General features: G+C 43.0%; 1 protein-coding gene across 3 annotated transcripts in view; it reads left to right on the top strand.

Annotated features, from left to right (window-relative positions):
* LOC137644047 (mismatch repair endonuclease PMS2-like) overlaps positions 1-16,716 on the top strand; it is a 95,780-nt gene that overhangs the window by 19,305 nt on the left and 59,759 nt on the right. For all 3 annotated transcript variants that reach the window (XM_068376951.1, XM_068376952.1, XM_068376950.1), the window contains exons 4-5: positions 6,290-6,495; positions 15,329-15,468. In XM_068376951.1, coding sequence (XP_068233052.1) covers positions 6,290-6,495; positions 15,329-15,468 — 346 coding nt within the window. The remainder of the gene's footprint in view (positions 1-6,289; positions 6,496-15,328; positions 15,469-16,716) is intronic.

The following is a 16,716-nucleotide window of genomic DNA, read 5'->3' as shown; positions in this document are numbered from 1 at the left end:
GCCCTTGTCTAAGTGCTTGTTTCCTGAAGTCTTAGTTAAGGAAATTGCCTTGTCTTTAGTGCGGAAGGACACCCACGATTTAGTTGCGTCCTCGGCTCGCAAAGTTCCCCCTTTGCCTGCCTTGTCTGCTAGACCTAGGATAGACACTCCAGCGTCCAGGTTTATTCCGCCCTTTCGTGGCAGAGCCCCCAGCAGGGGAGGTGCTCGTGCCGAAGGGAAGAGAGGAAAGAGGAAAGGATCCAAGTCCTCGCGGGGCAGAGTCTGACTGCCCGCAATTTCAGACAGCAGTAGTTGCCAGACTCAAGAACTTCTGGCAAGCCTGGGAGAAGAGAGGCGCAGATCAACAATCTGTGAGGTTGCTCAGAGAGGGGTACAAAATCCCTTTTGTACGCAGACCTCCTCTAGCGACGTCCCCCATCGATCTCTCTCCCAGGTACCGAGAGGAAGCAAAGAGACAAGCCCTGAAACTGGAAGTGTCTCTTTTACTAGAGAAGGGAGCGGTGGTCAAAGTCTCGGACTTTCAATCACCGGGGTTTTACAACCGTCTCTTCCTAGTATCAAAGAAGACAGGAGGTTGGAGACCGGTGCTAGACGTCAGTGCTCTGAATGTCTTTGTCACAAAGACGAAGTTCACCATGGAGACCACAAAGTCAGTCTTAGCAGCGGTCAGAAAGGGAGACTGGATGGTCTCTCTCGACCTAAGGGACGCTTACTTCCACATCCCCATTCACTCAGATTCCCAACCTTTTCTGAGATTCGTCTTCGAAGATGTGGTGTACCAGTTTCGGGCCCTGTGCTTTGGCCTAAGCACGGCTCCTCTCGTGTTTACGAGGCTTATGAGGAATGTGGCAAAATTCCTCCATTTATCGGACATCCGAGCCTCCCTTTATTTGGACGACTGGCTTCTCAGAGCCTCTTCCAGTCATCGCTGTCTGAAGGATCTCAATTGGACTCTAGATCTGACCAAGGAATTGGGACTCCTAGTCAACTTGGAAAAGTCCCAACTGATCCCATCCCAAACTATTCTGTATTTAGGGATGGAGATTCACAGTCCAGTTTTTTGGGCTTTTCCGTCGGCCCCCAGAATAGATCAAGCCCTGCTCGTCATCCAGAAGATGTTGAAGAAAGAACGTTGCTCAGTCAGGAATTGGATGAGTCTGGTAGGAACGCTATCATCCCTGGAGCAATTTGTCTCGCTAGGAAGGCTACACCTCCGACCTCTACAATTCCATCTAGCTTTTCACTGGGAAAAGGACAAGACGCTAGAGGCGGTCTCGATCCCGATTTCCGAAAAGATAAAGACTTGTCTGACTTGGTGGAAAGACAATATCAGTCTACGAGAGGGTCTTCCCCTAGCAGTTCAGAAACCCAACCACGTTCTCTTCTCAGACGCATCGGGCTGGACGGTCGGGAATGCTCAGGTCTGTGGAACTCGAGTCAAAGGAGCATGCATATCAACAGCAAGGAGCTTTTGGCGGTTCACCTGGCCTTGATAAGCTTCGAGAATCTCCTTCGAGGCAAGGTGGTGGAGGTCAACTCGGACAACACCACGGCCTTGGCGTACATTTCCAAACAGGGAGGTACCCACTCACTGACTCTGTACGAGATCGCAAGGGACCTGCTCATCTGGTCAAAAGATCGAGGCATCTCCCTAGTAACGAGGTTCATCCAGGGCGACTTGAACGTTCTAGCAGATTGTCTCAGTCGGAAAGGTCAAGTAATTCCAACCGAATGGACCCTCCACAAGGATGTGTGCAAGAGACTTTGGGCGACTTGGGGTCAACCCACCATAGATCTCTTTGCAACCTCGTTGACCAAGAGGCTTCCAATCTATTGCTCTCCAGTCCCAGACCCAGCAGCAATACATATAGATGCCTTCCTCCTAGATTGGTCACACCTAGATCTTTACGCATTCCCACCATTCAAGATTGTCAACAAGGTACTGCAGAAATTCGCCTCTCACGAAGGGACAAGGTTGACGTTAGTTGCTCCCCTCTGGCCCGCGAGAGAATGGTTCACCGAGGTACTTCGATGGCTGGTAGACTTTCCCAGAAGTCTTCCTCTAAGAGTAGACCTTTTACGACAGCCGCACGTAAAGAAGGTACACCAAAGCCTCCACGCTCTTCGTCTGACTGCCTTCAGACTATCGAAAGACTCTCGAGAGCTAGAGGCTTTTCGAAGGAGGCAGCCATTGCGATTGCTAGAGCGAGGAGAGCTTCTACCATTAGAGTTTACCAATCGAAGTGGGAAGTCTTCCGAGACTGGTGCAAGTCAGTTTCCGTATCCTCGTCCAGTACCTCTGTAGCCCAAATAGCTGATTTTCTCTTATACCTGAGAAAAGTTCGCTCCCTTTCAGCTCCTACGATCAAGGGCTACAGAAGCATGTTGGCCTCGGTCTTCCGGCATAGAGGCTTAGATCTTTCCAACAATAAAGATCTGCAAGACCTCCTTAAGTCTTTTGAGACCTCTAAGGAACGTCGTTTGGCTACACCTGGGTGGAATTTAGACGTGGTCCTAAGATTCCTCATATCAGACAGGTTTGAGCCTTTACATTCAGCCTCCCTGAAAGATCTCACTCTTAAGACTCTTTTCCTGGTATGCTTGGCCTCGGCTAAAAGAGTCAGTGAGCTTCATGCCTTCAGCAAGAACATCGGGTTTTCGTCAGAAAAAGCTACTTGTTCTCTGCAGCTTGGTTTCCTAGCCAAGAATGAGCTGCCTTCTCGTCCTTGGCCTAAATCTTTCGATATTCCTAGCTTATCGGAGATCGTAGGCAATGAACTAGAAAGAGTATTATGCCCTGTTAGAGCTCTTAAGTTCTACTTAGCCCGTACTAAACCTTTACGAGGCAAATCTGAAGCGTTATGGTGTTCGGTTAAGAAACCATCCTTACCTATGTCAAAGAATGCTTTGTCATATTTTATCAGATTGTTAATACGAGAAGCTCATTCACACTTGAGTGAGGAAGACCGATCTTTGCTTAAGGTTAAGACGCACGAGGTTAGAGCTGTAGCAACTTCCGTGGCCTTTAAGCAAAATAGATCTCTGCAAAGTATCATGGACGCGACCTATTGGAGAAGCAAGTCAGTGTTCGCGTCATTTTACTTGAAAGATGTCCAGACTCTTTACGAGAACTGCTACACACTGGGACCATTCGTAGCAGCGAGTGCAGTAGTGGGTGAGGGCTCAACCACTACAATTCCCTAATTCCCTATCCTTTTAATCTGTCTCTTGAAATGTTTTTAATGTTGTTTTTATGGGTTGTTCGGAAGGCTAAGAAGCCTTTCGCATCCTGGTTGATTTGGCGGGTGGTCAAAGTCATTTCTTGAGAGCGCCCAGATTAGGGGTTTGATGAGGTCCTGTTGTATGGGTTGCAGCCCTTGATACTTCAGCTCCTGGGAGTCTGTCAGCATCCTAAGAGGATCGCTGGGCTCCGTAAGGAAGACAGACTTACAAGGCAGAGTAATCGTCTAAGTCGACTTCCTTACCAGGTACCTATTTATTTTGGTTTTGTTATATTGATAACTGTCAAAATGAAAAAACTCTTAGCTTATACGATGTAAACATATTTAACTCTGGTCTCTACCCACCTCCTTGGGTGTGAATCAGCTATTATATATTCACCGGCTAAGTTAAATATTTAAAAATGATATTTTAATTATAAAATAAATTTTTGAATATACTTACCCGGTGAATATATAAATTAAACGACCCTCCCTTTCTCCCCAATAGAGACGCAGTGGGACGAGAAGAATTGGAGGTTTTGTTTACATCCGAGAGTGGTATCTGGCCGACAGTTGGCGCTGGTGGGCACACCCACAACCTGCATAGCGATCGCTCGCGAGTTTTTTAAGTATGTTGTCTGTCGAGCCGCAGAGTTGCAGCTATTATATATTCACCGGGTAAGTATATTCAAAAATTTATTTTATAATTAAAATATCTTTTTTTTTTTTTTTTTTTTTTTTTTTTTTTTTTTTTTTTTGTCGGGGCTGCTCAAGTAGTTGTGTAGCCAGCCCACCTCCTGCACAAGACAGGAAGTAGCTGCTAAAGCAGTTGTGTAGCCAGCCCCTCACCTGCACAGGACAGGAAGTATCTTGTTTATGGTAGTGTGTACATGTAAGTCTGGAATGAAAGGTAAAATGACTGGCTCTTCTCATTCATCTTTCCTTACCTCTCTTGAATGAAACAATCGTACCATTACTTGCTGGATCTAACTTGATGCTGGGCTTTTGAGCTCCATTCTTTAGAGTCTGGAGGAATATCTCTAGCATCCTCCCTTTATGAGCTAATTTCTCATGGTAAGTTAGTATTTTCTTTTATTGATGATATATTTCAAATAAAAAGTGCATTAAGAAAAGTTTTGATATCTGTCGAGTTCATATCATATGTCTGGTGATGTCATGTTTCCAGAGGAAAGCGAGCGGGCAAATAGAGTGATTTCCTTCCAATAGGCTATTATTATTCCCATTATCGAAATGTCAAGTAACAATACAAAGTATTTCGTGGGTCTGTATTGGTTGTTATGAGTACTTCTAAGTGTAAATTTGTCTCTACCCTAGCTTAATTTAATTTCTGATAGTAGATCAGTATTTATCTAATGAAATTACACTAATTGGAAAAATATTTTCTTAGAAATAACATATTGATTTTTACATTATAAAAATGAAATAGCTTTGCTTGGTAAGTTAGTATTTTCTTTCATTTCTGGGAAGAAAAAAGAATAGGGTTTTACATATTTTGCAAGTACTTCTTTGTCGAGTTCACGTCACATGCCCTGTGACGTCATATTTCTGGAGGAACGCGAGTGGCAAACCGAGTGAGTTCTTTCGGTGGTTACCGAGTAATCTTATTATTCCCATCATCAAAATATTGAGTAACGATACCAAGTGTTTCAGTGGTCTTTATCAGTTGTTTGTTATGAGAACGGTACTACTTACCATAAAATTAAGAAAATTCTGATGATGTCATGTTTCTGGCAGAAGGCAAGCTGGCAAAATGAGCGATTTCATTGCAATGCGTTACCAAGTAATATTAGTACAGTATTCCCCGTATCGAAGCATCAAGTAATGATACTAAGAATTTCTAATAATGTCTAAAGAAATATAAAGATTTAATAAAGAACGACACCTGTAAAAATCCACACGGAGAGAGAGAGAGAGATATTGGTGCTGATGTAATATTCATTACGAAGATATTTTGAGAGAGAAAGAGAGAACATATTCATACAGTATGTTGACTAATGATAATGGCCTATACTGTAAACAAACTGTATCCGAACTATGATATCCGATATCCTTTAACATATTGATGCTGATGTAATATTCATCATGAAAATTTTTTTGAAGAAAATAAATTATATAAACGATGCTCCTTGTAATTCGTATATGTGCATTTCTCGATACATTAGTGGGACTCTCAGATCAGCTGATCGCAACCAAAGGTAAAAAAAAAAAAAAAAAAAAAAAAAAAAAAAAAAAGTAATTCTTGGTTGTTGGAATGCCTTTTAAATTGAAAAATAGAATACTGTACATAAATGCATAGGTAAAGCATATGATATATTATGAACTAAGAAAATGAGATGGTAATATAAATGAAGAAAATATTGATAAAATATGACAAAGATGATTACATTATCATGATAAAGCATAATAAATCTATGGAAACTTCACATTTCGAGTTTGACAAATGTCCAGATCGAAATACGACTCGTTTCTCGGTCCCTATCTCGGTCATAAGTCGACGACTACCTGTACATGTAGGAGCCAAACAAATTTTAAACATTTTTATTTCTCCTAGCTCTACAAACTTGAGTCTGTTAAAGTTAAACTTCCTACCTCAGCCACCCCTTTAAGTCCTGAGCTGAAGGTCTAAAGTAGAGAGTATTTGACAGGCAGGTGTGCGGGGCTACTCGTCTTCGTGCACCACCTGTCCGTTAACTACCTTGTGAACGAATTCAATGCCCATTCCGGTGCCACTAGGAAAATATACAAATTACTTTTAAAATTTATATTTATATTTTCAAAAGGTGTAAGGTGGATCCACAAATTACCAAAAGTTCTTTTATTGTAGCCAAAATGCATGTTACTTTTTTATATAGAGTTGTCCGTGCAGACTTCCTGTAAGTATATCTTTATGCCCTTCAAGTACTAATTTTAAAAAGGTGGGTTTGCAAGTCACTAAAACTGCTTTAATTTTTTTTTTTTTTTTTAGTCAAAACTTATATTATTTATATAGAATTGTCGATGCAGAAATAGCATTTGATTTATATCTTCATATTTTTCAATTTTTCCAGCTTTAAAGCATCACACGTCCAAAATACGAGATTTTGGTGACCTGGTTGGAGTAAAGACTTTTGGATTCCGAGGGGAAGCCTTGAGCTCTCTCTGTGCGCTAAGTAATTTGTCAGTTATTACTAGACATACCAGCCAAGATGTAGGAACAAAACTAGTGTATGACCACAATGGAAGACTATCTTCAAAAACTCCAGTGTCCAGACAAGTAAGATTTGTTCATATTACTTTAGGCTTTGTAGAAAACATGGATCTATTGTTTAGTGTGTTTTTGTTCAACCTCATTTGACTTTTTGCTAATAAATTTATTTCGTAATAGTAGTAGAACACCAGGTTTCCAATCAGTAAACTATCTGGAAGAGTTACCAAGTGGATTCCTAGATCTTATCAGAGAAAGCTGTGACAATCTTTCCCCGACAATACTGCACCTGTGGGAGGAAGGTTTTCCCACTTTTATCCTGTTTGGAAAAGGCTTTGTCCTAATCTGTTGGTGCAAGCTGTAATCAAAGAAGATTACTGGATTTTTCTATCCTCCAACCCTTCCTTGGCCAAGAATCATATTCCTTATCTGAGTTACCTTGCAAATACAGCAAAGGCTTATATTTTTAAACTATAAGTTGGAAATCTTCTGAAGATTGTGATGGAAGAGGTCTTAAATCATACTCTGGGTGTTTTACAACAAACCCCCAAAGTTACATGGGGTTGGAGACCAGTTCAAGATTTATTAGCCCTCAACAAGCTTAGTTCTCACAAAATTTCCAATAAAATCTTCTTCAACAGTTATAGGAGCAATAGAAAAAAAAAGTTTTCAATAGACCTGTCAAATGCATATTTTCACATTCTTGTTCATCTCAATTCAAGGAAATACCTTCATTTTGTCCATGGGTCAAAGGTTTATCAATTCAAGTGCTTATACTTTAAAGGGGCTGGCCAGCTAATGCTGATTTTTGATGACAGGAATGAAATTCATACCACTTAATAAGGTGACTTAGGACATCTCCAAACTGCATAGGATATTTGCCTCTGACCTCCTGATTTGCGAAGCCAGGGTGATTTATCCTGAAAATTAGTGTTTTACGAATAGAACTTACCTGGCAGTTATATATATATAGCTATAGTCTCTGTTGTCCGGCAGATTTTTCAAAACTCGCGGCAACCGCCGAGTGGTGGTTGTCCGGTTAGGTGGTTAACAACCCTTACAGGGTGGTACTTGGAATCATTCCTGTTTTCTGTTTCTCAGATCATCTCTGTAATGACAACATCGTTGGTCTGCCATCGGATTTTTTGCTCGCTTTCCCTGTGTCGCTGTATTGGACTTATTTTTTGGTGACGTATACTGACCTGTGGATTGGCAATCGTTTTGTGATTTATTCTTTTGACTTTTTTGAGTACGATATCTGATAAACTGCATTTTCGTGTTTGTGTGAATGAGGAATGGAAGGTGAGGTTACCGAAACTTTTGGTGGACCCTCACTGTTTGTTGGGGGTGCAGGGGTTTTGAGTGTGCCCTGGACAAAAGGTGCAAAGAATGTGAGGTTTTGGACGAAAAGAAATGGTTGGAAATGAAACGCTATGTGCGTAAGTTAGAATTAGATAAAGTCAGGAGGGCTTCTAAATCTAAATCTAAGTCTGCTAGTGAGGTTAGCCTAGACATTTCTTTTGACCCCTTGATTACTAATTCTTCTGTAGAAGTTGAACCTTCTCCTGAGGTAGTAGCCCCTGCTCCTTCTACAGGAACGGTAACTATGGATGACCCTCAGTACGCCAGAATGGCGGTTGAGATGAAGGCTCTTATGGACCAGCTTGCAGCCTTGAAAGGTAAGAGTGCAAGTAGAATTAGTGCTTGTGAAAGTGGAGTGGAGGTGGCGACTGATCGAACCTGTCACGCCTCTAGGTCTAGACCTCTACCAAGCTCCCAGGACCAAGGGAGAAGGTACGTCGACGGCCGCAAGGGAATGAGAGGTACGTATCCTCGGTCAGCCGTTGCCTCGAGCAGTCCTCTTGCTATTTCCCAGGCTGCTCATGACCGCCACGGAAAAGGCGTGTCAGAAGTGATAGTGTCTTCCCCGAGCCCCTCTCCTAGACGCAGATGGCAGTATGAGGCTTCGAGGCTGACCAAGAGAAGGTGGATACAGCAAGCTGACCAGACCCGTTCTCGCTCTCCCCTTTCAAGTAGCCCGAACCTTTTCCTTCCGACGATGGCTGGATCGCCCCTCCAGCTAAAAGGTCTAAACCTAGATCGGATGTTTCTCCGCAGGACGATGGAAAGAAGGAGAGACCTCCTCTTCCTTCAGATGATGGGGAACACTCTAGAGAACCTTCTCCTGCTACCAGCGTGACTCGGCAGCCTTCGCCTTCGGAATCGCAAGACCCAGCAGCGGTTGTGAAATCTTTCATGACTGTTATGCAAGAACAACTGGTGTCACTTGTTCAGGCTTTTAGCCGCCCTCCCCTCCTTCCGCTAGACGACGACAGGACGCTTACGATTCTCATCGTCAGGACGCTTTCGTCTCCTGCTCGTCAGGACGCTTCCGTCTCCTGCTCGTCAGGACGCTTCCGTCTCCTGCTCGTCAGGACGCTTCCGTCTCCTGCTCGTCAGGACGCTTCCGTCTCCTGCTCGTCAGGACGCTTCCGTCTCCTGCTCGTCAGGACGCTTCCGTCTCCTGCTCGCGACGTCAGGACGCATCCAGCCTGCCTCTCCAGGACACTTCCATCTCGCGACTTCAGGACGCATTCAGCTCTTGACGCAAGGACGCATCCAGCTCTCTGCATGAGGACGCATTCTCCTCTCGACACAAGGACGCTTCTAGCGCTCGACGCCAGGACGTCACCAGCACGCAGCGCCAGGACGCACGCGTTTCCCGATGTCAGGACGCATCAGGCGATCTGCTTTACTCCTCAGATGCAGATGAACAGCTGGAAGGAAGTGATCCTTATGCAAGCCGGATTGAAAGTAATCGGGATGTTAAAGGAACCGCCAACTTAGCTCCTTCGGTCCAAAGGGAGACAGAGTTGGAAGGAACGCAAGACTTGGAGGATAATTCGGAGGACGATGATAAACGTGCTAATGCGGCTTCTGATTATAAGGTTCTCTCTCGCTCCCTCCTTGAGCTGTATGGAGAGGAGTTTAAACCTGCTACCCCTCGTTCTCCTCAGTTGCAGTTCAGCAGGAAAAAGTCAAAGAAGCAGTCAACTTTCATTAAGATGAAACTGTCCATTTCGGCAAGGAAGGCTCTCGCTAGGATCGATGACTGGCTGAAGGAGCGTAGGCAAGCAGTGAAGACTACCTTCTCGTTTCCACCAGCTCGACTTGCATCTACGGCGGGCATGTGGTATGAGACTGGAGAAACTCTTGGCCTGGGAGTACCTGCCTCCTCCCAGGGGGACTTCTCTGGCATTGTAGATTCTTCCAGGAGACATGCCCTGAACTCTGCGAGGGTGATGTGGTCTATGTCAGAGCTAGACCACCTCGTCAAGGGCATCTTCCGATCCTTGGAAGTGATCAGCTTTTTAGACTGGGCTCTTGGTACACTGTCCAGGAAAACAGAACTCTTATAAGCCACAGAAGACCTAACCAGTATTATGACCTGTATGGATGAAGCTCTTAGAGATAGGGCAAACGAGTTGGTTTCCCTGTTCTCTGCGAGAGTTCTTAAGAAAAGGGCATTATTATTTCCTTCACGACCAGGGCGGTTACGGTCGCGCAGAAGGCGGAGCTCTTATACGCCCCTCTCTCGGAACATCTTTTTCCTGAGTCCCTACTGAGGGACATTACCCTTTCGCTGGGGCAAAAGGATACGCAAGACCTCCTGTCGCGCTCCGCAAGGAAGACCTTACCTGTGATTCCGTCATCCTTGAAGAAGGAGGAGAGGAAAGTTCAGCAGCCCTTTCTGGGTAGAGCTCCTACTAGAACGGAGTTCAGAGGAAGAAGGCAGGAGACGGGCAGTAGAACGAACAGAAGGTCGTTCAGGGTCCGCGCTAGGAAATGAAGCACAAATCCTCCAGATAGCGGTAGGAGCAAGGCTGTCACATTTTTGGCATGGCTGGAAGGAAAGAGAGATGGATGTCTGGTCCCTCTCGGTCATTAGAGAGGGGGTACAAGATCCCCCTCTTGAAGAAGCCTCCGCTTTCAAGAACACCTCTAGCTTTAGTGGCGCAGTACTCGAATGCGGTGAAACAAGGGTCGCTACTGAAGCTCGTGAACCAGATGCTGGAAAAGGGAGTGATAGAACCGGATCTGGAACTAACTTCCCCTGGGTTCTACAATCGCCTGTTGTTAGTGCCCAAGAGCTCGGGTGGATGGGGACCCATTCTAGATGTCAGTGCACTGAACGTCTTTGTAGAAAAGACAAAGTTTACCATGGAGACGACTCAGTCGGTGCTGGCAGCGGTACGTCCAGGGGACTGGATGGTGTCTCTGGACTTACAGGGCACTTACTTTCATATCCCCATCCATCCAACTTCAAGGAATCTCCTAAGATTCGTAGTCCAGGGCAAATGCTTCCAATTCAAGGCCCTTTCTTTCGGCCTCAACACGGCCCCTCAAGTTTTCACCAGAGTAATGGCAAACATGGCGAGATGGCTTCATCAAGAGGGGATAAGAGTATCCCTATACCTGGACGACTGGCTGATAAGATCCCGGTCGAAGACAAAGTGTCTGGAGGACCTACACAAGACTTTTTTGATGGCCCAGGAACTGGGTCTCATCATCAGCAAGGAGAAGTCCCAGACTGAACCGAGTCAGACGATTCTTTATTTGGGGATAGTTCTGGACTCAGTTCGTTTTCGCGCTTCTCCCTCCCAAGAAAGGCAGACCAGGTGCCTCGGTAAGGTGCAGGAATTCCTGGGGAGACAGAAGTGCTCGGCGAGTGATTGGATGAGTTTGCTAGGCACCCTCTCATCGCTCGAGCAGTTTGTCGCCCTGGAAAGATTGCATCTCAGACCTCTACAACACTTCCTGTCAAGACTGTGGGACAGGAATAATCAGGAGGACTCCTTTTCCTTCCCCATTCCAGCAGAGATCAAGAGTCATCTTTGTTGGTGATTGGATCCGTCGATTATAGGGGAAGGAATCTCTCTGTTCAGGAAGAACCCAGACCTAGTGTTGTTCTCAGACACTTTGGAGTCAGGATGGGGAGCAACACTGGGAAGCCAGGAGGTCTCAGGCTCTTAGGGAGTGGAACAGAGTGAATGGCACATCAACAGGAAAGAGTTGATGGCCATTCTGTTAGGACTTAAATCCTTCAAAGACTCCGTCTCGGGGAGGATAGTAGAGGTCAATTCAGACAACACCACGGCCTTGGCTTACATCAAGAAGCAAGGAGGAACTCACTCTTTGTCCCTGTACAAAATAGCAAGAGAGCTCCTTCTGTGGGCGAAGGAGAACGGCGTAGAGCTTTTAACGAGATTCGTGCAGGGACAGAAGAATGTAAGAGCAGACATGCTCAGCAGGAAAGGGCAGGTTCTGCCCACAGAATGGACCCTCAACCATTAGGTTTGCCAGAGGCTGTGGAAGTTATGGGGGAGGCCTTCAATAGACCTTTTCGCCTCCAACCAGGACAAGAGGATCCCCAACTACAGTACTGCTCCCTAGTCCCGGACAAGGAAGCAATAGCAATAGACACCTTCTTGATGGACTGGACAGGGATGTACACCTATGCGTTCCCCCCGTTTAAGATTATCAACCTAGTCATTAAGAAATTCGCTCTCCTCGAGGCAGGAAGAATGATCTTGATAGCTCCATTCTGGCCAGCAAGAGAATGGTTCACAGAGGTGGTGGAGATGTTAGTGGACTTTCTGAGAAGCCTTCCTCCAAGTCCAAAGCTTCTCAAACAGCCCCACTTCGAGAGGTATCATCAAAACCCCCTCACTCTACAACTGACTGCCTTCAGATTATCGAGAAGCTTATCAGAGCGAGAGGCTTTTCTACACAAGCTTCAAGAGTAATCGCCAGAGCGAGGAGGGTCTCTTCACAGAGAGTCTACCAATCGAAGTGGGAAACCTTTAGATCATGGTGTAAGCAGCGCAAAGTGTCTTCAACCACTACCTCTGTGAGCCAGATAGCTGATTTTCTGTTGTTCCTCAGGCAAGACTCTAAGCTGGCCGTATCCCCCATAAAAGGGTACAGGAGTAAGCTTTCGGCTTTCTTTAGGCACAGAGGCATTGATTTGACGCAAGATAGAGACTTGAAGGATCTCTTAAAGTCGTTTGAAACAACTAAGCAGACTCAATTGAGGCCCCCGGCTTGGAATTTGGATGTGGTTTTGAAGTTCTTATGCAGCAGGAAGTTCGAACCCATCTCGCAAGCGACTCTTAGAGACGCGACTAAGAAAACTCTCTTCCTGATGGCTCTGGCCACAGCAAAAAGGGTCAGCGAGATTCACGCTATCGAGAAGCAGGTGGGCTTCAACCAGGATGGAGCAGTATGTGCGTTAAGGATCGACTTCCTCTTTAAGAATGAGAACCCATCCAAACCCTGGCCAGGGACGTTTGAGGTTCCTAACCTCACAAATGTGGTGGGCCAAGAGGAAGAGAGGCTCCTCTGCCCAGTTAGAGCCCTCAGGGCATATTTATCTTGAACATAGAATGTAAGAGGTTTATCCAGTTCTTTATGGTGTTCGGTAAAGGATCCACAAAAGCCCCTCTCGAAGAATGCATTATCATTCTTCTTGAGGGAGACAATAAGAGAAGCTCACCTCTTTTGTGAGGAGGAGAATTTCAGTCTATTAAAAGTAAAGGCTCACGAGGTGAGAGCCATTGCAACTTCACTGGTATATCGAAAGAATATGTCAGTTAAGCAGATAATTGACGCAACGTTTTGGAGAAGCAACTCTGTGTTCGCTTCTCATTACCTCAGGGAGGTAAGAGTAGATTATGAAAAGTGTTACACTTTGGGCCCATACGTAGCTACTGCTTCTGTATGGGGTAAAGGAGTTACTACCTCCCCTCAACCTTAACTTTTGTATGGTATGCCTGTGATTGGGTTTTGGTTTTTATGGTTGTCTGAGGGCTCTGACTTGCGGGAACAGTGCCCTCAGTCTAGCTAGATAGTAAGATATCTATTCTGCAAGGTTAGGTGGTTAGATTGAGTAAGGTTGCAGATTATAAAAAGGGGGATAGGTAGTGCAGAAGTCTAGTCACGTTGTTGGTCTCGCCCCGTTTGACAGACTCGATTGAGTTGTTTCAGCATAACAGGTCTCCACCTGGCTGGCACTCCTAAGGGAAAGCGACTCAAGAGGCAGGAACCTTCGAAGTCAGCTACCGTAGCAGGTATGGAATCAAGGTGTTTTTTCCTACGACTTATTGTTGTTTCCCAACGATGTTGGCTGTCTTTCACCCACCTCCAAATGTGTGAATCAGCTATATATATACAACTGCCAGGTAAGTTCTATTCGTAAAAATGAAGTTTTTATGATAAAACAAAATTTTATGAATACTTACCTGGCAGTTATATATATATTTTAAGTCCCACCCACCTCCCCTCAGGAGACAGGTCGGGTAAAGATGATCTGAGGAACAGAAAACGGGAACGATTCCAAGTACCACCCTGTAAGGGTTGTTAACCACCTAGCCAGATAACCACCACTCGGCGGTTGCCGCGAGTTTTGAAATATCTGCCGGACGACAGAGACGATAGCTATATATATATATAACTGCCAGGTAAGTATTCATAAAACTTATTTTATCATATAAACTTCATTTTTTCAAATTCTATCTCATCCCTTGATAATTATGACTAAGATCTGGAATTACTACTCTATAAAGTCCTGATATAGACCTCCAATAATATGAAGAGTTTATTTTTTAAAGTAATTTTTTTGCTAGATATGAGTTTTTTTCATTAGGGTAAAAAAATAAACCCAAAAAATCGGGGGAAAAAATTAAGAAAAAAAATATGAAACAAAAATTTGAAAAAGGGCTTCATTTCATTATTTTATAATATATTTTAAGTTATAGATCAAATTTCAATGCTATATCTTTGAAACTAAGGGAGACTATTGAATTTGAAGGTAAATAAGTACTGTATAGTTTGAGATACAGGCGTTCAAAGTTTTACTTTGTATTTTTACAAAGACAATATTAATAAATCATGATTACTATGAATTTTATGTTCTTTTTTGGGGGGCATCAATAAAAGAAAACAAGGTTATTCATCCTAATTTAATCATAGATGAAGTATTTTGCCAATAGCATGATATTGTAATTTACTACTAAATATGAAGTTTACCCTATTGAAAAACAAGGATTTGTTCACAAATTCTATCATTATTAACAACTTGGTAATAAAGATGTGCCATAAATAAAGGGAATTATAGGCAGCTAACACAGTTAGCCTGAGCATCAGCTGATGAATGTAAACAAAACTTTCGTTTAAGAAACTTGTTATTTTACTATTATTCATTTAATTAAGTAAATATATAGATTATTATCTAGAAACTCCATTACTTGTCACATTTTGAACTTCATTTACAATGAAATACATATATATTTGTGTAATTGTCATGGAAACTGTTCAGATCCTAATGTAAACAAACTTGCTACACGAACTTTGTGTAGCAAGATACTGTATTATGATAAATCTATGAATAATATTGATTTATTCAACAATATACGTATACTGCTATCATAAAATATGAATATATATTTAATAATTTTTTCATAACAAAAATAACATCAGCGAACAACCGAGATAAAAGTGAAGGAATCGTCAGAGAGCAAGTAGTACTTGAAATTGCCAACGGATGGCAGTATGTAGAAGCCAAATAAGTCATCTGCAAGAGGCGCTAAGCTTGAAATTTCTTATAGGGTGTGGAGTAAAGTCATTCTCCTCAGTGAAAGGGTTAAAGATCTGTTTATCTGAAAGTTATATACAATAGTATGTACAAGCATTTTGAAATAGCTTGTCTGGCAATATTTGGAGGCCAGAGTTTTCTATATTCCTTTTTTTCCTTTTTAGAAAATATGAAACTTGCAACTTATAGTCATTTACGTAAAATTAACCCTGAAACTTTTTTCACCTTTTATATTTTCTGTTTTGATAGGTGGGCACAACAGTTTCTTTGGAAAATTTGTTCTCAACTCTACCTGTTCGACACAAGGAGTTCCAGAGGAATGTCAAGAAGGAGTTTGCAAAAATGGTTCAAGTCTTGTATTCATACTGTCTAATTTCAACAGGAATTCGGTACGTAAAAACTTTTTATTTGCAGAATTTAATGGTTACTAATTATGGTAAAAATATTTCTATGAACCTCCCCGGATGTTCATATTGCTTCTCCAGAAGCTCGGTTTATCAACATTTACCCCTAAAATTTTTCAAAATTTTTCCAGTCTTCTTTCCTTGCAAAAGTACCTTAGTAAAGTACCGTAATAAAACAATCTAATGGGTAACGGTAAGTAGCACACCAAGAATTCCCCATTCCATTTTCTCCATCACAGTTCTTTCATTAGGACATCCCTCTTCCAGATTGTAATACTGTAAGTGTTTATTGCATTAAATTTAACTTACCTGCTCAATTGGTTAGCATTTCTGCACAGCAAAGCACGAGTTTGAATAACCATTGTGAGGAGTCGGATGTCTCACGGTTCTTCTGAGGAAATATACTTCCAGTTAGTGTTTATGGAACTAGAGAGTATACACTGTGCAGCGGTAAAGCTTTTATGTCATAAACAGCAACTGCTGTTCATTTCTCCTATCTATTTTTAGTTTAAGAAAAATTTCATAGAAAGAATAGTTGTTTTTGAGGAGTTGATGACGATGTGATTCGCCAATACTTGCTTTCCAACCAAGTTAGTAATGAACTTTTTTAGGTTTCAATTTATTTAACTTTCTTTGTTATTCTCAGAGGGCTAGCCAGCCTTCTCTTGGGGGTGGTAATTCTTTCTTGCCTGCCCGGTTGCTTACACTAACCTAACTTCCAAAGTCGGGACAGTTGGTTCATAATTTCACAGTATTCCTTTCAGTAATGGTTCTGAATGTTCTCTGCCCCTTACAAAATCGAGTTCCTCTTGTGAAGTCTTGAATTCTTGAATTACTTTAGTCCTTCTGCAGCTTAACTATTGCATTTCCCCATGCTAAGTTGCTCTATGCATGGCAGAAGACTGAGTTGGTAGCTGAGTTCTTATTTGTTCCTACACAAATACAAACCATCGTCCGTTACTATAGGAGTAGATAACGGCAAAGCTGGAACACAGCAGCTAAAACTTATAACGAGGTGTAAAAATCCGACAGGTGGTTTACCTGTTGGAATCATGGAGGCAATAACTCACTGACTACTTACTTAGATTTCAGCCGTAGAGAGGACGGTCGTTCTCTCTCTGATTGGTTACATTTTGGCAGATTTTTCTAATTCTTTTTCTTTCTTTTTTTGCATGTTTGTTGTGTGACTACTTCCTTCATCATGCCCTGACTATGTGAACATGTCTGGGGATA

The sequence above is a fragment of the Palaemon carinicauda genome, chromosome 7 (genome assembly GCF_036898095.1).
Source record: "Palaemon carinicauda isolate YSFRI2023 chromosome 7, ASM3689809v2, whole genome shotgun sequence".
NCBI classification, from domain to species: Eukaryota; Metazoa; Arthropoda; class Malacostraca; order Decapoda; family Palaemonidae; genus Palaemon; species Palaemon carinicauda.
Note: the sequence above shows the minus strand (reverse complement) of the source record. Positions and strands in the feature narration are given on the sequence as shown.